This window comes from Arachis duranensis, chromosome 10 (genome assembly GCF_000817695.3).
Source record: "Arachis duranensis cultivar V14167 chromosome 10, aradu.V14167.gnm2.J7QH, whole genome shotgun sequence".
NCBI lineage: Eukaryota > Viridiplantae > Streptophyta > Magnoliopsida > Fabales > Fabaceae > Arachis > Arachis duranensis.
This window is the reverse complement of record NC_029781.3, coordinates 60819934-60841676: the sequence shown is the minus strand read 5'-3', so window position 1 is coordinate 60841676 and position 21743 is coordinate 60819934. Positions and strand designations below refer to the sequence as shown.

Here is a 21743-nt window from a genome sequence, read left to right as displayed (position 1 = left end):
TAAGTCTTCTAACAAACTTTTGACCACATAACAAACTAAAACAAGAGTCTAGAATTTCGAAATTTAAAAATAAATTATGCCTCCCACTGAATTCGGAAAGCATTATTGGGCTTCTTACTGTCCTGACTTAGCCCAATGGGCCTTGCCTATTCTTCCTTGGTTAAAACTTGATGTAATTCCATATGCACAAGCGCTGCCAGGTTTCCAAAACTCTCCTTGAGCTTCTTTGCACGTGCTCTAGTGATGGGGCCCTCTGGAAGTGTGAAATTCCTATTCTGCCCTTTTATCTTAGAATGCCCCTGTTGTCTTTTCGAGCATGTATCATTCCCTTTTTTCCTAAAAAAGATTCATCCTCGAATCTGTGTCCATATCAAAAGGAGAGAGATAAAAAACATTGAAAGTAGCAGAGACATTATACTCACCTGGTAGGTCAATCTTGTAGGTGTTGTCATTGATCTTCTCAAGCACTTGGAATGGGCCATCCCCTCTAACATCAAGTTTAGTCTTCCTCTGAGCAGGAAATCTCTCCTTCCTCAAATGTACCCAAACCCAATCTCCTGGTTCGAAGACTATATGCTTTCAATTTTTGTTAACCCTTTCAGTCGTGGTTTTGTTCTTCCTCTTAATTTGGTCACGAGCCTTTGCATGTATTGCTTTAATTTTCTCAGCCTTGCTAGCTTCATCTAACTAATAAGATCACTCAAAGGTAAAGGCATTATATCTAAGACAGTGAGAGGATTAAAACCATAGACAAGTTCAAAGGGTGAAAAACTAGTGGAAGAATGGATTGTCCTGTTATAAGTAAACTGAATAAAAGGTAAACAATCTTCCCAGGTTTTCAAATTCTTACCAACAACAGCACGCAATAAGGTTCCCAATGTCCTATTTACGACTTCAGTTTGACCATCAGTTTGAGGGTGACAAGTAGTTGAGTGTAATAATTTTGTTCTCAGCTTACTCCATAAAACTTTCCAAAAGTGACTTAAGAATTTGACATCACGATCAGAAACAATAGTTTGGGGAACACCATGTAACCACACAACTTCTCGAAAGAATAGGTCAGCAATATGTGTGGCATCATCAGTTTTATGGCAAGCAATAAAATGAGCCATTTTACTAAATCTATCTACCACAACAAAAATGCTATCTCGATCTCTCCTAGTTCTAGGCAAACCAAGAACAAAATCCATAGAAATATCAACCCATGGATGCACAGGAATATGTAAAGGAGTATACAAACCATGTGGTAAAGACTTAGATTTAGCTTGTTTACATGCAATGCATTTAGCACAAAATTTCTCAACATCTTTACGCATGTGGGGCCAGTAAAAATGCTCAGATAAAACATCCAAAGTCTTATGCACACCAAAATGACCCATCAAACCCCCACTATGTGATTCTAGAACAAGTAACTCCCTAATAGAACAAGTAGGTACACAAATTCTATTACCCCGAAAAAGAAAGCCATCATGCTTATAGAATTTGTTATATGAACCATGTTCACATGCAACATAGATAGAGGTAAAAGCAGAATCAGTTGCATACAATTCCTTCATACACTCAACACCTAACAGTTTAGAAGTAAGGGTTGTGATTAAGGAATACCTTCTAGATAATGCATCAGCAACCACATTCTCTTTACCTTGCTTATAGGCGATTATATATGGAAAGGATTCAAGGAATTCTATCCATTTTGCATGTCTCTTGTTCAGCTTCCCTTGGCCCTTCAAGTGTTTGAGAGATTCATGGTTAGTATGTACCACAAATTCCTTAGGTAGCAAATAATGCTGCCACACTTCCAAAGCTCGCACCAAGGCATAAAGCTCTTTATCATAAGTGGAGTAGTTGAGGCGGGCCCCATTCAACTTCTCATTGAAATAGGCGATTGCTCACTTTTCCTGCATCAAAATAGCACCTATACCAATTCCAGAAGCATCACATTCGATTTCAAAAGTTTTAGAAAAATCTGGAAAAATAAGAATGGGGCAGAACACAATAATTCTTTCAAGGTGTTAAAGGCAAGTTCTTGTTCCTGATCCCATTTAAAGTTGACATGTTTCTTGATGATTTCAGTTAAAGGTGCAGCAATAGTAGAAAAATCTTTAACAAATCTCCGATAAAAACCCGCAAGACCATGAAAACTTCTAACATTAGAGACACTCTGAGGTGTGGGCCATTCTTTAATAGCCTTCACCTTCTCGTCATCTACCTCAATTCCTACAGAACTTATCACAAAACTTTGGAATATGACTTTACTCAGACAAAACGAGCACTTTTGGAGATTAGCATACAATTTTTCCTTTCTAAGTACCTCTAAAACAGATTGAACATGCAAAATATGATCATCAAGACATTTACTGTAGATAAGGATATCATCAAAATAAACAACAACAAATTTACCTAAAAACTCTTGCAAAACATGATTCATTAGTCTCATGAATGTACTAGGTGCATTAGTCAAACCAAATGGCATAACTAACCACTCAGACAAACCACATTTAGTTTTGAAAGCTGTTTTCCATTCATCACTGAGTTTCATTCGTATTTGATGATAACCACTCCTTAAATCTATTTTAGTAAAAATAACAGAACCATGCAATTCATCAAGCATATCATCAAGTCTAGGAATAGGATGGCGATACTTTACCGTAATCTTATTTACAGATCTGCAATCAACACACATCCTCCATGAGCCATCCCTCTTGGGCACCAATAGTACCGGAACAGCACAAGGACTTATGCTTTCTCTCACAAAACCCTTAGCCAAAAGGTCCTCGACTTGCTGTTGCAGTTCCTTCGTCTCCTCAGGATTGGTCCGGTAAGCTAGCCAGTTAGGAATGCTTGATCCGGGGACAAAGTCAATCTGATGTTCAATGCCTCGTAATGGAGGTAAACCTGAGGGCATCTCATCCAGAAATACATCGCCAAATTTCTGCAAGAGTGAAATAAAAGTACTAGGCAGGTTATGGTTAGTTTCAATGGTAGAAAGTAAAGACTCTCTAAATCGTACTAACACCAATGTTTTTTCCCTAAACTAGCATGCTTCAGATCCCTCTTTTTGGCGTAGAAACATATTTTTTGAGCACTCTCACTCTCCACAAATGCTTCTCTTTTAGAACTCTCTTTTTCACTCAGACCCTGACTCTTTTTTCTCACACGTTTCATCTCTCAAAGCCCTCTCTTTACCCTCTTGTTTTTCAATTTTCTCACATCCTAAAGACTCTTTAGTAGATTTGTGCATGCTTAGTTGCTCTAGGTACACTTATTTAGGTGTCAAAGGTGTAAGGGTAATCTTCTTCCCAAGATAAGTGAAGGAGTATCTTTTTGTAAAACCATCATGGACCACCTTCCTATCATACTGCCATGGACGGCCTAGGAGTAGATGACAAGCCTGCATGGGAACCACGTCACAAAGTACCTCGTCACTATATCTTCCAATAGAGAACTGTATGCGGGCTTGCTTCATAACCTTCAACTCACCAACATCACTTAGCCACTCCAGTTTGTAAGGGTTAGGGTGTTTGGTGCATTTCAACCCCAATTTTGTGATCAAAGTAGAGCTAGCAACATTTGTATGACTTTCAGCATCAATGATCATGAGTCCAACCTTACCTCCGAATAAAACTTTTGTATGAAAGATGTTCTCTCACTGTTCTAGACGATCATCCTTGGCTTGTACATTTAAGATCCGCCTAGTAACAAGGGTCTCGCCACTAACAGCATACTTAACTATATCTTCATTATTTGTAGCATCATCTGCATGTGGCACGTCTTTACACCCATCTGAGTTATCAGATTCTGAGAAAATATCATTTGCTTTAATTACCATGGTCTTTTTATTTGGACACTCAGAAGTATAATGGCCTAATCCGCGGCACTTAAAGCAGGTAATATCACGATGCCGTGCAGGAGGTTTAGAAGTGGAATTAGGTCTGTGCGGCTTCCTGTGCTGCTCTGTGGGCTTCTCCTTTGATTCGGTAGGTTCGGATCTAGTCTTTTCCCTGAAATTAGCACCTCTCAAATCCACCTTGAAGTAGAATTATGCAGCCCTTTCGCCTTTTGCTGTCTTTCCACTTTGATAGCTAGGTTCACCAAGTCTTCCATAGTCACAAATGGGAGATGTTCTACAGTATTTGCAATGTCTCGGTTCAGCCCACTCAAGAAACGTGCCATAGTAGCCTCAGACTCCTCCTCAATGTTTGCTTGGATTAACAGCATCTCCATCTCCTTATGATACTCATCTACAGACTTAGAACCTTGGTATAACCGTTGGAGCCATTGATGTAGCTCCCTGTAGTAGTAAGAAGGGACAAAGCATTGTCGCATGACCTTCTTCATCTTTTCCCAAGACAGAATTGGTGGTTTTCCATTCCGCCTCCTCTGTTTGTCCAGATCGGCCCACGAGACAAGGGCTTAATCTGAGAATTCAACAGCCGCTAGCCTTATGATAAACCCTACTTTTAGCGTTTATCTTGTATTGATTTCAAGGGTTTTATCAATGATTCCACACGCTTTTCATATGAAAATACATGACTTTGTGCTCCTTTCCTAATTTTTTCCTCACGGATGAAAACATGCTTATTTTGCACTAAACTAGATACATTTCTAATCCTCTCTTGGTGCCATTCGATGCCGTGACCTGTGTGTTAAGTGGTTTCAGAATATAGGGCAGGAATGACCCGGAAGAGAGAAGGAAAGTGGGGGCAAAGGGAAGGAGCATGAGAAAATGAGCTTTGGAAACTTCAGCAAGGGCGCGTGCGCGTACTTGGCGCGCCCGCGTGGATTGCGCAGCCAGAAGCCAAAGTCAGGAGCCAAGCTACGAGCAGGCGCGTGTAGCAGCTAAGCCATGACCCCCATGGGCGCGTTCGCGTACGTCACGCTTCCGCGCAAATTGCAAGATGCCCCAGTGGCGCGCGCGCGTACTCTGCGCGTGCGCGCCGATGCTCGAATATGATTTTTTAAAGATCACGTGACGTGGGCGTGGAGACAGTTGGAGATCCCATTTTGGGGAAGTGCCTTGGCGGAAAAAGCTTAAAAAAAGACCAAGGGTTGAAGGGTTAGGGGACTTTTTGCTCATTTTTACATTGTTCTAGATATTTTCCTAGTGGTAGTTACACTCTTGGGTAGAGAGAGAGATTCGAACCTCTCATTAAGGGTCATCTTCTTCAATTTCTCAATTCTCAACCATTCCTTGGTGAGATCTATTGCAACTCTCAATTTACTTTGTTCATGTTATAGTTCCTCTTCTCTAATCTCAATTAGTGTTTATAATTGTTCAATTCTCATAGATCTTAGATTCAACTTTGTAGTTTTGGATTCTATCAATTCCTTGAAAAGTTTATTTCTATTGTTGTTCTTTGTTGATTGTTGTTAATTTCTTGTGTTGAAGTACTTTTAATTCTAAATTTCTTCTCATTCTTACTATGTCTTTCATCCTTGCTCATCAATTGTTTGATAAAATGGCAACACTAGATATGGAGTAAAAATTTTCTTACTTGCGATAGGGTTTGGACCATTAGAAAAAGTTGAATAGTTAATGTCAATTGTTAACTGGAAATTAGGAATTGCTAATTGACTTGGAGTGCACTAAAGCTAGATTTCCCTACGGTAAAACTAGGACTTGTGACTCAAGTTAGTTACTCTCATTTGACTTTCCTCTATACCTAGGGGTTAACTAAGTAAAGCAAAGCTTAATTGTTATCATCATTGAAGGAAACTATAATGATTGAATTTCTAATGCCAACCCTAGGCCAAGTCTTCTAATATTAATTATTTGTCATCTACTTTCGCTAAACTCCAAAAGAATCATAACAAGGCTTCCTAATCAATAATATGCATTCTCTAGCAATTCCAAGGGAGGACGACTCGGGAGACTAGTACTCTCGGTTATAGATTGTAGGATTGTTTGATGCGAAGTTTGAATGTCTATTAGACTATACTCACGATTATATCCATTATTGAATTCTATATCGGCATGCTAAATTTCGTTTATCAAAATGGCGCCGTTGCCGGGGAATTGCTTAGTGTGCCATGTTATTGTTTAGAGTAAATATGTGCATATGTACATAGTTGCATTTATTTGTGATTCTTTGTTCAAGTAACTAATCTCCCTTCATTACCATGAGTTTTACTTCTCCTTCATTGTATGACGCGTTCACAACCGAATCCGAGCTTAGTCCCATTTGATCCAGAAATAGAACGAACTTTGCTCCACATTAGACAAGCTCGGAGGCAGTTAAGTTTTGGGAAAGGTGAAAAGGTCTTTACCACCTCACCAACCTTACTAGAAGTGAATATTGAACCGTCACTCGAAGAAGGCAATAACCATTCTCCCATCAATATCACTAATAACTCTTCTTTTGCTTTAGGTACTAACACCATGGTCGCTCCAAGGAGAGTTACTCTCAAGACCGCTTTGATCAACCTCCTACCTAAGTTCCATGGACTTCTTGTACAAGACCCTATTCGACATCTCAAAGATTTTCATCGTATATGCTCAACAACTAGACGAGAAGGATCCGATGAAGTTGCTATAGGGTTGTTTGCTTTTCCTTTCTCTCCTGAGGACAAGGCTAAAGAATGGTTCTACACTCTATCTAATGAAGTCACTTCGGATTGGGACTTGCTTAGAAGAGGGTTTTTGGATAAATTCTTGCCCCTGGAAAAGATGGATAGGCTAAGGAAGGAAATGTCATGCATTGTACAAAGTGAAACGGAACCACTATATGAGTATTGGGAACGGTTTTGTAAGCTACTAGACGCATGCCCTAATCACATGATTGACACTCAAGTGTTGCTTGTATACATATGCCAAGGGATGCGGGAACAAGATAGAACTCTCTTGGACACCTCTAGCAATGGTTCTTTGTCTAAATATAAAACAGCGGAAGAGGCATGGCAACTTATCATTGACTTAGCCGAATCCAATCAACATGTTAGACGAAGAGTCAACCGCCCAAAAACCGTGAATGAGGTATCAACTAGTAGCGAGACTACCGCTCTAACCAAATCCTTCAGCGAAATGACATCCATCCTAAAGCAACTCCAATTGAACCAACAACAACCGCAACAACAACAACAACCATATCAACATCAACCTCCACCACCCCCTCAACAACACAATCAACAATTGGTTCCTCAGAAAGTGTGTGGAATTTGTTCTTGCTATTTCCACTACACAGATGAGTGCCCAAGTCTTCAAGAAAACAACACTTTGGCAGCTACTCACAATTTCTATGACCGCCCAAATCAAGGATACTACCAAGGCGGTAATCCTAACCAAGGGTACCCCTATCAAGGAGGAACCTACAATCAAGGGAGTGACAATTACAATCAAAATTGGAGGGACAATCATTAACAAGGAAATAGAGACAACAACAACAATGGAGGAAGTCAAAGATGGAACAACAACAACTCCCAAAACCGACCACTATATGCCTAACAAAACCAACTATACAACCAACAAAACCAAGTAAGGAACTACCAAACATACCAACCACCACACCAAAGACCACCACCCAACCAATCACAAGCCCCTCAACTTACATACCCGTCCACCTCCCCTAACCAAGATGATACACTCCGGACCATCATCCAAGGCCAAAAGGAACTTCAAAACACACTTGCTTCCGGCCTCACCTCTACACTACAAGCTCTTCTTGCACGCATGGACCCACCATCCATTCCCACTCCTCAACCCCCAAATCCAAGCGTCATCCCCTCTCAACCTCAACCCAATCCTAAGGGAGGCATCAATGCCATCTCCCTAAGATCCAGAACTCAATTAGAAGAGAAGGAGGCAAAGGATTCAAATCCCATCACAACCGCTCAAGAGGCAGAGGGAATAGATATAGAAGAGGTAGTGGAATAGGAGACACCACAAGTCATAGACTCATAGTTGAGGATGAAGAAACTCAATCAACAAAAGAGACCCTCAAGACTAAGTGAACTTTGGAAGAAGAAATTGCTCAACCACTCCCATTTCTGACACTTGCAAAGAAAGCTAAGAAGCGCATAGAATTTGATCCTAAAATGATAGAAACGTTCAAAAAAGTTGAGGTAACCATCCCCCTCTTTGATGCTATCCATCAAGTACCTAGATATGCAAAATTCCTCAAAGATCTATGCATGAACAAGGATAGAATTCTTGAATTGGAGACTATCCCATTGGGAAGTTCTATTTCCGCTTTGATGGGAGCATTGCCTGAAAAGTGTGATGATCTGGGCCCTTGCATGGTCACTTGCACCGTCAATGGAGTTCAATTCCTAGATTGCATGTGTGATCTTGGTGCATGTGTTAGCATTATGCCTCTCTCCGTCTACCGGGTATTGAAGTTACCACCATTAAAAAGGTCGACGGCAAGATTTGTTCTAGCGGACAAAAGCATAATAACCGTGATGGGTGTTGCGGAAGATATATTGGTGAATATCAAAGGGTTGGTGTTTCCGATTGACTTCTATGTCCTCGAGATGCCATCAAGTGAACCCAAGAGAGTCTCATCCATCCTACTTGGAAGACCATTTTTGAGGACTTCTAGATTCAAGCTAGATGCCTACTCGGGAACCTACTCATTTGAGATAGATGGGAGAGTCGTGAGTTTTAGCCTAGAAGAAGCAATGAAGCACCCACCGGAGAATCACTCTCTATTCTGGTGTGATCCAATCGACAACATTGTTGCCGAAGTGCACCTTGCAAAGTTGGATGAGAAGTACATGATTGAAGAAGCAAATGAAGATCCAAGCAAAGCAAACACCACACACTATACAAACCATCCAGAAATTCAAACTTCAAATCATGACAAAAAGATGGAATTGAAGCCACTACCACCCCACCTAAAGTACTCATATCTTGATGAAGCCCACAAGCTCCCCGTGATAATTGCAAAAGAGCTAACCCCTCAACAAGAAGAAAAGTTGCTAGATGTCTTGAGGAAAAATAAAAGGGCAATCAGGTGGAGTGATAAACCACTATTTTATGGTTTATATTGTGTTTAATTGTGTGGTTTTATCATGATCCTTACCCACTTATTCATTAAATTAGCATGCATTTAGATTTCCTTCCTGAATTTATTACATGGTTGAAAACTGCTTCTTAGAGACTTTAATTATGTATTTTTAATTCTCCTTTATTCCATTCGATACCGTGATCTGTGTGTTGAGTGTTTCAGGCTTTACAGGGCATGAATGAATGGGAGATTGGAAAAGAAGCTGGCAAAAATGGAAGGAACACAAGAATTTGAGAAGATAACCAGTGAGAAGTGACGCGGTCGCATGGCTCACGTGACCGCGCAAAGGGGAGCAAATCGCAGTGACGCGGCTGCATGGCTCACGCGGCCGCGCGGATTGGAAAAGCTCAAGCGACGCGGTAGTGTGGATGACGCGGACGCGTGGCATGGAAAAGCGCGAGTGACGCGTCCGCATGGGTGACGCGATCGCGTGACATGTGCTATCTGCATAATCTGTAGAATTCGCTGGGGGCAATTTTGGACCTGATTTCGACCCAGTTTTTGTCCCGGAACAGCAGACTAGAGCCAGAGAACATGCAGAAACAGAATACAACATTCATTCTACACAGTTTTCAGTTTTAGATCTAGTTTTCACTCCTCCTCTAGGTTTTTCTCTTTAGGTTTTAGAATTTAATTTTCAATTGGTCTTAGCATTGGAACATTGAGAAGAGTTATTTCCTCATCAAGACTTCGTCATTCTAGTTCGTTCTCTTAACTTGGTTTATTTCTTTCATGTTATTTGCTTTGTTCAATTTTGTCATTTGAATACTTTTATGATTATTTAATACAAGAATTATTTCTTTCATTTTAATCCATTTTACCTTCCAATAATCATTTCTTCTTTTAATTCCCTTTCATATGTTATGGATTTATTATTTACAATGAGCGAGTAGTTCCCCTCACTTGATGGGGAGTTGATTGAAAGGAACTCTTGAGTTGGAAGGATTGAAAGGGAATTTGTAATTGGGTAAACTGTTGGATTGCTATCTTGTCACTAACACCAATCCCTTTGAACTAAGTGGGTTGCAACTCGTGAACAGATCTATCATTCCAACTTGTTTGACTTTCCTTTACCTAGTAAAGGATAACTAAACAGAACAACCATTAATTATAAATTAATCCTAAAATCACTCCATCAATAATAGAGATTCCAACTAATTAACTCCCAGTCAAGGCTTTTATTTATATTATTCAAATTTCCTCAATTTAATTTTCCATCTACTTAACTCAACTTTTTGGAAACATCTAATTAATAAAATAGCACACTTTCCTGCAACTCGTTGGGAGACGGCCTGGAACTCAAACTCCCAGTAATTTTTAATTTAAATTCTCTGTGACATATTTCTAAATTGATAGGCAGATTTTCGGTGAGTTAAGAACTATACTGGCAATGTAATTAATTTAATAATTTTTAATTCACCACTTTCTGTGCTCCATCATGGAGTTTGGTGGATCTAGTGGGAATAAGCCCCCAAGTATGCGAGCACCACATATTTCTTGAAGAAAGAGCAAGACCGGTCCGACAACCTCAAAAGAGACTTAATCCAACCATTCTTGAGGTTGTGAAGAAGGAGGTCACCCGACTACTTGAAGCGGACATCATCTATCCCATCTCGGATAGCGGGTAGGTGAGCCCGGTCCAAGTGGTGCCAAAGAAATCCGGGGTGACTACGATCAAAAATGAAAGCGGCGAACTCATAGCAACAAGGGTGCAAAATTCTTGGAGGGTATGCATAGATTACCGGAGATTGAATGCGGCCACAAGAAAAGATCACTTCCTACTACCATTCATCGATCAAATGCTTGATCGACTAGCCAGATGGTCATCAAAAAGAACAAAGGGAAAGCCCCGAAGAAGCCAACCACTAACAGCGCGCGCCAAGGACCAACGGTCAAGCCCCTCCTAAAGAAGGCTAAGGGCCCCGTTGATGCTTTAGAGAAGAACAACCCTCCAAAGGATTCAAACAAGTTCCCTAACCGCTATTATGAACTTGTCTACTCAAGGATGATTGAGCGAAATTATCACCCGGAGCTCCTTCTAGTCCTACCAGCCCACCTCACTCCGATAGTGATGCCCCACATTGACCGGAGGCAATGGAGATTCATCTTGAGGCAACCAAAGGAGGTCAATTTATCATGGGTGGTGGAGTTTTACTCCAATTACCACTCACCCCTTCTCACATCAATCTTTGTGCACCGAAAGCAAGTATCAGTCATAGTGGAAGCCATCCAAGGAGTACTTAAGATTGGGTCATTAGCGGATGGATATGACGCCTATCAAGAAGTTTTGTCAGCATGCGATGAACGTGAGTTCGATTGGAGCGTGTTCCTCGGCGTAATAGCTTTGCCCGAAGCATGTTGGATTCGAGGGACCATAAAGCAATGACCAAAGGGTTTAGATGCACGTTTCCTCACTCAAGAAGCCGCGACATGGGCCCAAATCCTAGCTCACTACGTGCTCCCGAGCACCCATGGGTCATCCATTACCGCCGAGCTTGCCTTATTGGTATGGTGCATCTTAACCGAGAAACCGGTCGACATTCTGCATGCCATTCGACAATCCATGGGGCGCATTCATGTTAAGGGAAACTTACCCTTCCCCGCTATGGTGACCAAATTAGTCGCGGCAGCCGGTGTCCACTGCGAGGCTAAAGATAGGAGGACCTCAATCCCGGTCGAGGGCGATGTTATTCCAACTAAGAGGTGCCTCAAGCCTCCGGAAGTTACCAAGGACCTTGGAATGACCACCCCCACTCGCAACACTACCACTTCATCCACACCACAAAAATCAGCCACCCAACGCCTTGAAGACCTTCACAAGAAGTTGGACCGTTATGAGAGGCGTAACTAGCGCCGATATGCTCACGTGGAGAAGCTTTTAAGCATTGTCGCCTCACCTATGGAGGAGCCGGATATCTCCACATCTATTGCAACCTCAAGCGGAAATAGCGATGACAAAGGAGATGAAGGACACTCAGGACTCGACCACCCATTGCGCATCACCTATAGCACGGAGGACCGTGCTAAGTTTTAAGTGTGGGGAGGTCGGCTGACCGATCTCCGTAGGTAACACCCGAATAAATTTTAGAACTCCTTTGTAGTTAGGATAGGTTGCATGATTAGGTTTTCTTCGACACCATTTGCATTATAAATTTACTTGGTTGGAACAAAGAACTCTCTCCTAGGAAACTAATACCTTAGGGCAAAACTAAGATTTTGGGGCAACCTTGACATTGCCAATTTTGAAATTTTTGATGCTAAACTTGTTTGAAGATTGTACTTTGGAACATGGATTTTGAGTTAAGAACACAAGCTAGTGAGCTTTGAGCCTTGTTGTGTGGCTACATCGTATAGTCACTTATTTTCTTTCTTGTGTGCAATTGTTCTCTCTCTATGAGTGTGATCCTTGCTTTGTTTGAGTCTATATGTTTGTTATTCCTTGTATTCATGCATTTATATGATTGAGGCCATCAATTCATTAGCTCACTTATCCAAATAGCCTTACCTTGTAACAACCATTGTTAGCCAGATTTGAGCCTACGCTTAACCCACTTATTCTTATTTTAGCACATTACAAGCCTTAAAGCGGAAAACAATAAATGTCCTTATTTGGATCTTTGATTAGCTTAGGCTAGTGCGTGTGAGCATCATTCAAGAGTGGGAAAAACTTGGGACATTGGTTGGGAAAAAGGGTAGTTTTGTATCGTTATTGAAAATATTGGGAATTGGGCACATACTCATGTATTGATCAAATGTAAAACCTTATGCATTGATACTCTTGTATATAAAAAAAATGAGAAAAGAAAAGAAAAAGAAAAAAAATATATGGAAAACAAAAAAAATTGTAGAAAAAGAAAGGAAAAGAAGAAAAAGAAAGAAATAAAAAGGGAATAAAATGCCCCAAAGCAAAGTGTAGCTCAATACATTCAATGCATGAGTGTTGTGAAATGAAAAGGGATACATGAGTATGTGAAAAAGTGAAGAATGGGTAGTTAGGTTAGCTTTGAAATTGTATAGGATGTCATAGGGTAGGTGGGAAGTTTAAGCTTATCAAAGATTCAAATTTCAAGCTCACTTAACCAAATATGCATCCTACCTTGACCCTAGCCCCATTACAACCTAAAGAAAAGACCTCATGATACTTGTATGCATGGATGGAATAAATGTTGATTGTTAGATGGAAAACAAATCTTGGAAAGCATGATTAGGAGAGAATTGAGAGAATCAACCCTAAAAACTTGGGCGAATAGAGTGTAAACACTTGTGTATATTTCACTTTGATGATTAAAAATTGGTAAGTCTCATGCATTGCCCACTATCTTGCCCTATATGCTTGAATGTATCTTAGGAAGGGTGATTTGCTCCTAACTAAGTAGATAGTAGCACTAGTCATAGTTGCATTCATGTAAGTAGATTACACCTCATGAGTCTTATACCTTTATGATCCTTCGGTCTTTTGCATTTCTCTAAGGATGAGGACATGCTAGAATCTAAGTGTGGGGAGGTTGATAAACCCCACTTTTAGGGTTTATCTTGTATTGATTTCAAGGGTTTTATCAATGATTCCACACGCTTTTCATATGAAAATACATGACTTTGTGCTCCTTTCCTAATTTTTGCCTCACGGATGAAAACATGCTTATTTTGCACTAAACTAGATACATTTCTAATCCTCTCTTGGTGCCATTTGATGCCGTGACCTGTGTGTTAAGTGGTTTCAGAATATAGGGCAGGGATGACCCATAAGAGAGAAGGAAAGTGGGTGCAAAGGGAAGGAGCATGAGAAAATGAGCTTTGGAAACTTAAGCAAGGGCACGTGTGCGTACTTGGCGCGCCCGCGTGGATTGCGCAGCCAGAAGCCAAAGTCAGGAGCCAAGCTACGAGCTGGCGCATGTAGCGGCTAAGCCATGACCCCTCATGGGCGCGTTCGCGTATGTCACGCTTCCGCGCAAATTGCAAGATGCCCCAGTGGCACGCACGCGTACACTGCGCGTGCGCACCGATGCTTGAATATGATTTTTTAAAGGTCACGTGACGTGGGCGTGGAGACAGTTGGAGATCCCATTTTGGGGAAGTGCCTTGGCGGGAAAAGCTTAAAAAAAGACCAAGGGTTGAAGGGTTAGGGGACTTTTTGCTCATTTTTACATTGTTCTAGATATTTTCCTAGGGGTAGTTACACTCTTGGGTAGAGAGAGAGATTCCAACCTCTCATTAGGGTTCATCTTCTTCAATTTCTCAATTCTCAACCATTCCTTGGTGAGATCTATTGCAACTCTCAATTTACTTTGTTCATGTTATAGATCCTCTTCTCTAATCTCAATTAGTGCTTATAATTGTTCAATTCTTATAGATCTTAGATTCAACTTTGTAGTTTTGGATTCTATCAATTCCTTGAAAAGTTCATTTCTATTGTTGTTCTTTGTTGATTGTTGTTAATTTCTTGTGTTGAAGTACTTTTAATTCTAAATTTCTTCTCATTCTTACTATGTCTTTCATCCTTTCTCATCAATTGTTTGATAAAATGCCAACACTAGATATGGAGTAAAAATTTTCTTACTTGGCATAGGGTTTGGACCATTAGAAAAAGTTGAATAGTTAATGTCAATTGTTAATTTGAAATTAGGAATTGCTAATTGACTTGGAGTACACTAAAGCTAGATTTCCCTAGGGTAAAACTAGGACTTGTGACTCAAGTTAGTTACTCTCATTTGACTTTCCTCTATACCTAGGGGTTAACTAAGTGAAGCAAAGCTTAATTGTTATCGTCATTGAAGGAAACTATAATGATAGAATTTCTAATGCCAACCCTAGGCCAAGTCTTCTAATATTGATTGTTTGTCATCTACTTTCGCTAAACTTCAAAAGAATCATAACAAGGCTTCCTAATCAATAATATGCATTCTCTAGCAATTCCAAGGGAGGACGACTCGGGAGACTAGTACTCTCGGTTATAGATTGTAGGATTGTTTGATGCGAAGTTTGAATGTCGATTAGACTATACTCACGATTATATCCATTATTGAATTCTATATCGGCATGCTAAATTTCGTTTATCACCTTACCTTTTTTACATCTGTGTAGTTATGACCCTGAAATAGGAGCTCTACCTTGCGTTCCTATTCCAGGTACGCCTCAGGGTCACTTCTGCCTTTAAATTCTGGGATGCGCATCTTGATAGCATTAAGGTTATTATCAACATCTACCGGTTGTCTATGATGGCAGGATCTGGATGAAGTCTCCTCCTCAGACTCCGTAAAATCATTATGAATAGATTCTCATGACCGTACTTTTCGCCTAGGGAAAAAAGAGTTAATTCGAGAATCCATGTCATCAAGACGTTGTTGAATCCCTGTAAGGATGCTGGAAAATGCGTCGAGGCGGAAAGTTAGTTGTGGATCGGGGTTCCCTTCAGTGTTAGCCATCAATGAACCTATAAAAGAAAAGACCTTACAGCACTCTTCTCACGTGTATCACTTGGAATAGGACACTCGTGTTTCACTCAATACGTGGCTTTTACCCTCTGATGAGCTTACCACTCTTGCCTTTTTCCATTCTTGGGTTGCCTTAACAAGTTGCACTTCGGAAGATGAGGAATTGAGACACCAAACTAAGATAATCTGAATGATAGAAAAATTCAACTTGACAAGAAGACAAATAAAGTATGTGAAAAAAAGGAAACAAAGAGTGATACTAGGATGACAAAAACTAGCAAAATTAGATCCTAAGTGGAACCCAAGGAAAATTTGAAAAGATAAACAACGGGAAAATTTAAAATTTTGTTTTTTTTTTTGCTTTTTTTAAACGTTTATATTTTTTGTTAACTGGAATTGCAGTAATAGAATTTAAGGAAGAGTTTTTTTTTCGCTTTTTTTATCTAAAGTAAATTGCAGAAATTGAAGAGAAAAATAAAGAGATTAAACAAGACCCATGGAATGTGTAGATAAATAAGAATTTACGTACGACCTGTAACTAATACCAGATGATAAGGAATTTAAAAAGAATAGATAAATGGATTTTTCCTACTAGACCTCTAAGATACCTGTTCTTAGTAACCTAGGTCACCGGAAAGAATTCCCTACTAGACCTTCAAAGAACTTGTCCTTGACAACCTAGATCAGAGGGGCGAAAACTGGAAGAAACCACCACGCAGATCACCTTAGTGTTGGATCCTCCAATCTTCCTCATGCAACAAGTGAAGCAAATCACTTATCTCACTTCTCACACAATAAAAAGTGCTTAAAAGCAACTGAAATTTATTTATCAAAGTTATGTAAATTGTCTCACCAAAGGTGTTTAAATAGGCACCTAACAATTAACTAAAAGATAAGATAACTAATTTAAATCAGATTTGATCTTATTGGATTAGATCATATTTGATTTAAATTTAAAATCCCTAAAAATACTACTAAGCATAACAGATTTAAAATAAGTCTTCTAACAAACTTTTGACCACATAAAAAACTAAAACAAGAGTCTAGAATTTCGAAATTTAAAAATAAATTATGCCTCCCACTGAATTCGGAAAGCATTATTGGGCTTCTTGCTATCCTGACTTAGCCCAATGGGCCTTGCCCATTCTTCCTTGGTTAGAACTTGATGTAACTCCATATGCACAAGCACTGCCAGGTTTCCAAAACTCTCCTTGAGCTTCTTTGCACGTGCTCTATTGATGGGGTCCTCTGGAAGTGTGAAATTCCCATTCTGCCCTTTTGTTTTAGAATGCCCATGTTGTCTTTCCAAGCATGTATCATTCTAACTTCACAGATTCGAATGCTCTGTTGTCAGGAAAGGTGACTCAGATATGTGGGTTAGAGACCAAAGAGGGTATACTCCAGCTGTTGTCCAATGACTATGTTGAACATCATCTAGACCGCTTTGTGGTTGTCAGGCACGCGGATCTTGGTTAAGCGAGTAACGAAGATTGGGTGATTGTCATGGGTCACCCCTTCATTTTGACTTAACTGAATTAAGTACGAGAGTATATCCTGGAGAAGAAGTATGCGTGAACTGAATAGAGAAACAATAATACTTGCATTAATACTCGAGGAACAGCAGAGCTCCTCACCTTAATCTATGAGGTGTAGAAACTCTACCGTTAGAAAATACATAAGAACAAGGTCTAGCCATGGCTGAATGGCCAGCCTCCCCAAATAGCATAATGCATTCAAAATAGGGTTCCAAGACCTGATCTAAGGATCGAAGAATGGTCCAAAGATGTGAATACAATGGTAAAAAGTGCTATTTATACTAAACTAGTGAACTAGGTTTACAGAAAATGAGTAGATAGTGCAAAAATCCACTTCTGGGGCCCACATGGTGTGTGTTTGGGCTGAGCATTGAAGCTTTCACGTGCATAGGCTCTGCTTGGAGTTTAAACACTAGTTTTGGTGCCAGTTTGGGCGTTTAACTCCAATTTTGGTGCCAGTTCTGACGTTTTACGCCAGAAAAGGGTCTTTGCTAGGTGTTTGGACGCCAATTTGGGCCATCAAATCTCACGCAAAGTATGGACTATTATACATTGCTGGAAATCCCAAGATGTCTACTTTCTAATGCAATTGAGAGCGCATCAATTGGGCTTCTGTGGCTCCAAAAAATCCACTTCGAGTGCAGGGAGGTCAGAATCCAAGAGCATCTGCAGTCCTTTCTCAACCTCTGAATCAGATTTTTGCTCAGGTCCCTCAAGTTCAGCCAGAAAATACTTGAAATCACAAAAAACACACAAACTCATAGTAAAGTCCAAAAATGTGATTTTTGATAAAAACTAATAAAAATATACTAAAAAGTAACTAAAACATACTAGAAACTACCTAAAAACAATGCCAAAAAGCATATAAATTATCCGATCATCAACAAGAAAAAAGATAATGCTGCAAAAAGATGAAAACGAGCATGGAGACGATAAAAGAAAAGAGATCAAAGAAAAGAAATGATGGAGCTCAGTCAACAAACATTGCTCCGGATCAGTTTGACTCTCCAAAAGCACAAAATGAATCCTTTTAGACGTAAGATTCACTTTATTATTCCCGAGTTCTTTTTCTTTCTTTTCTTACTTTTCCTACAACCTTTTCTAATTCCTCTAGATTCAATTACAAATATTTATTTATCTTTCTTAGAGTGTCGACTGTAAATCTGGATAGCGAGCAACTCTTACTAACTCAAGGAAGCTCTACACCTTCTGTAAATGCCACGGGCAATACCAGGTCAATTGGCTCACTGCATATTATACTTTCGGTTTAGTGGTTGCCCAAAAATGAATTTAATGTGTTTCTAGACCTCTACTTTTAATCTTAGTTTCTAATTTTAATTTGTTATCTTTTTTTAGGAAAAATACCCCAGAAAGCCCAGTCAAATATTTTAGAAAAAAGAAAATCTTCCCAAGAAAGACTTTTAAAACTCCACCAATGTAAGTTAAAAATATTTATGTTACTCTTTTAGATTTAGTTAATAATTTTTGTTTAATTAATCACAAGGAAAATGTGTTTAAATATCACTAGAGCTACACCTGATTCTGAGCTACAAATCGTTGAATTTCGATAAGAAACTCGTTCTCAACCTTTGGAAGTGTGAGTTTTTCAATGTGCAAATTCGTATTTTTCAAATCAAATTCTAATTATTCAACATTAACTTTATCCTTGTTTACATTCCTTAGACCTCCTCTTGTATTGTCTCTTCCAAGTTCTGTTCAGGAAGAGTTGATCAGAGAGGACTTCATCTATGTCCCTCCATAAAATGGAACACAACAAACTTCTAATAATGAGTAAGTTAATAAATATTTATTCACCACATGAATCTTGTTCAATGTTTACTTCTTATACATGGTTTAATTATGGTTCAGTTGAAACCAGAAATGAATTTAATGTGTTCTTGTCTTTGGACTCTCTTCTGTTTATTATAGCTGCACTCCAAAACCCAAAAAGCAGGGTGTTACAGTGTCTCTTACGAGTTCTGTAATTGAAGACTTATTCAAAGATGACTATGTCTATGAAGTTTCTAAGAAAGAGTAAGTTTCACATAAAAATTCTTTTTATTAATTTTAATGGTATAGGATAATAACTCTTGATTGTTATTGAACTATTTTCTGTTTAATGCAACAACCCTACCAAAAAACAATAGCAACAATCCCAAGAACCTCTGATGGCACAGCAATCAGAACAAGAAGCACCTGGTAATGTGTAAGCATAAAATTATTTAATATTACTTCTGTTTAATATATTTTGGTTCACTATAACTTTAGATTTAGGTTCACTATAAGTTTGGATTTTGGTTCACTATAATGATTAATGTCATTTTTGTTAAATATCATTGTTAAATATGATAATAGTTTGGGATAATTATAAAAATTTTTACTGTTTAATGCAGCAGACCTCTGGAACAGCAACAACAGCCCTGCAAAGAACCAACAGCATAGCAATCCGAACAAGAAGCACATATTGATGTGTAAGTTTTACTGCTTATATAAATACCGATAATGTTTACTGTTTATACATGGTTTAATTATGGTTCAGTTGAAACCAGAAATAAATTCAATGTGTTGTTGTCTTTGGACTTTTTTCTATTTCTTATAGCTGCCCTCTAGAACTAAAAAAGCAGGGTGTTATGGTGTCTCTTATAAGTTCTATTATTGAAGAGGTTTTCAAAGATGATGATGTCTATGAAGTTTCTGATGAAGAACAATCCCAAGAACCTTTGGTGGCATAACAATTAGAACAAGAAACTCTAATCTTGTCATCATTTGATAGGTATGTTACTTGCATTTCTTTAATATCATTTTTGTTTAATATTATTTCGGTTCACTGTAGGTTTGGATTTAGGTTCACTATTTGTTTTGATTTCAGTTCACTATAATGATTAATATTATTTTTGTTTAATATCATTGTTAAATATCTATCATCTTGCAGTGCTGCTCAACCTAGGCAAAGGGAATATGAAAGGCCTTCTTTTAGCCTTGGGATAAGTCCACCAGTATCTCAACCAACTCAGCCCTCTCAAGAGAGTGTTTCACAACTTGAAATATTGGAAGAGTCGGTGGTAGATACTAGAGTGACAGCAGCATTAAAGTTTACTGAAGCAACAATTTCAGAGCCATCCTTACCAGCTGCTTAAGTTTACAAAACCCCGGAGAAAAAGATAAAAATCACAAACGAGTTGATTGAAAAGTCTTATCATTGGATGACACATGTGAAACAGACAAGAGATGGTAGCAATGAATATGATGCAATATTTGTCTTGAAACATGAGGCACTTTACAAGGGGTTAAGAGAATATTTCATGTCTCTAATGCGCAAAGAACAAGTGCATGCCTCGGTAAATTATTTCCCAATTGTGTTAACAATAATAATTTTTCTAAACACTCTTATACAGTATATCTCATAACTTTTCTTCATGTAGGTTGTCAGTATACATAGCATGATTCTCAACCAAATCAAAGTTCGGCGGTATCAGGAACAAATATACATTGTGCCACTGGATATTGTGAAAAGATAAATTTCTTATTCACTATTAATTCCTATTCTATTGAGTTCTTTTGTATGAATAAAACTTTTCTCTTGATGATTGAATGTTTTTCATGTTTTATTCAGCATATGAATTGTGTTCGGTTCGGTAGAAATATGATTTAACTGATGTTCATTTTGTAGAATTTTATGTTGGAAACATATGGCGTGGAGTACACTAATAGGAGGACAAACAAGGCCTACAGGTTTGATATTGAGTAGTATTAGTTTTTATTATATTTTTATTAGTTTTTAGTTAAAATTCACTTTTCTGGACTTTACTATGAGTTTGTGTGTTTTTCTGTGATTTCAGGTATTTTCTGGCTGAAATTGAGGGACTTGAGCAAAAATCTGATTCAGAGACTAAAAAGGACTGCAGATGCTGTTGGATTCTGACCTCCCTGCACTCGAAGTGGATTGTCTGGAGCTACAGAAGCCCAATTGGCGCGCTCTCAATGACGTTGGAAAGTAAACATCTTGGGCTTTCCAGCAATGTATAATAGTTCATACTTTGCCCAAGATTTGACGGCCCAAACCGGCGTTCCAAATCAGCTCAAGAATTCCCAGCGTTAAACGCCGGAACTGGCACAAGAATGGGAGTTAAACGCCCAAACTGGCACAAAAGCTGGCATTTAACTCCAAGAAGAGTCTCTACACAAAAATGCTTCAATGCTCAGACCAAGCACACACCAAGTGGGCCCGAAAGTGGATTTTTATGTCATTTACTCATCTCTGTAAAACCTAGGCTACTAGTTCTCTATAAGTAGGACCTTTTACTATTGTATTTTCATCTTGGTAGCTATCTTTAGTCTTATGCTATCTTAGATCATTGGGAGGTTGGCCTCACGGCCATGCCTAGACCTTGTTCTTATGTATTTTCAACGGTGGAGTTTCTACACACCATAGATTAAGGTGTGGAGCTCTGCTGTACCTCGAGTATTAATGCAATTACTCTTGTTCTTCTATTCAATTCGGCTTATTCTTGTTCTAAGATATTCATTTGCAACCAAGAACATGATGAATGTGATGATTACGTGACACTCATCATCATTCTCACTTATGAATGAGTGCCTAACAACCACTTCTGTTCTACAAGCAAACAAGGCTTGAATGTTTATCTCTTGGATCCCTTAATCGGAATCTTCGTGGTATAAGCTAGAATTGATGGTGGCATTCAAGAGAATCCGGAAGGTCTAAACCTTGTCTGTGGTATTCTGAGTAGGATTCAAGAATTGAATGACTGTGA

General features: G+C 39.0%; 2 protein-coding genes and 1 pseudogene across 2 annotated transcripts; 2 read left to right on the top strand and 1 right to left on the bottom strand.

Annotated features, from left to right (window-relative positions):
* Positions 1 to 336: 336 nt before the first annotated feature.
* On the bottom strand, positions 337 to 6336 carry LOC107469818 (uncharacterized; annotated as a pseudogene).
* A 43-nt stretch (positions 6337 to 6379) lies between these two features.
* LOC107469819 (uncharacterized) lies at positions 6380 to 7357 on the top strand. Its single transcript, XM_016089195.1, has one exon. It carries the CDS (start codon positions 6380 to 6382, stop codon positions 7355 to 7357), a length of 978 nt encoding a protein of 325 aa, XP_015944681.1.
* A 674-nt stretch (positions 7358 to 8031) lies between these two features.
* On the top strand, positions 8032 to 9183 carry LOC107469820 (uncharacterized). The gene is made up of 2 exons (XM_016089196.1): positions 8032 to 8951; positions 9168 to 9183. Exons 1-2 carry the CDS (start codon positions 8032 to 8034, stop codon positions 9181 to 9183), a joined length of 936 nt encoding a protein of 311 aa, XP_015944682.1.
* The last annotated feature ends 12560 nt before the right edge of the window (positions 9184 to 21743 follow it).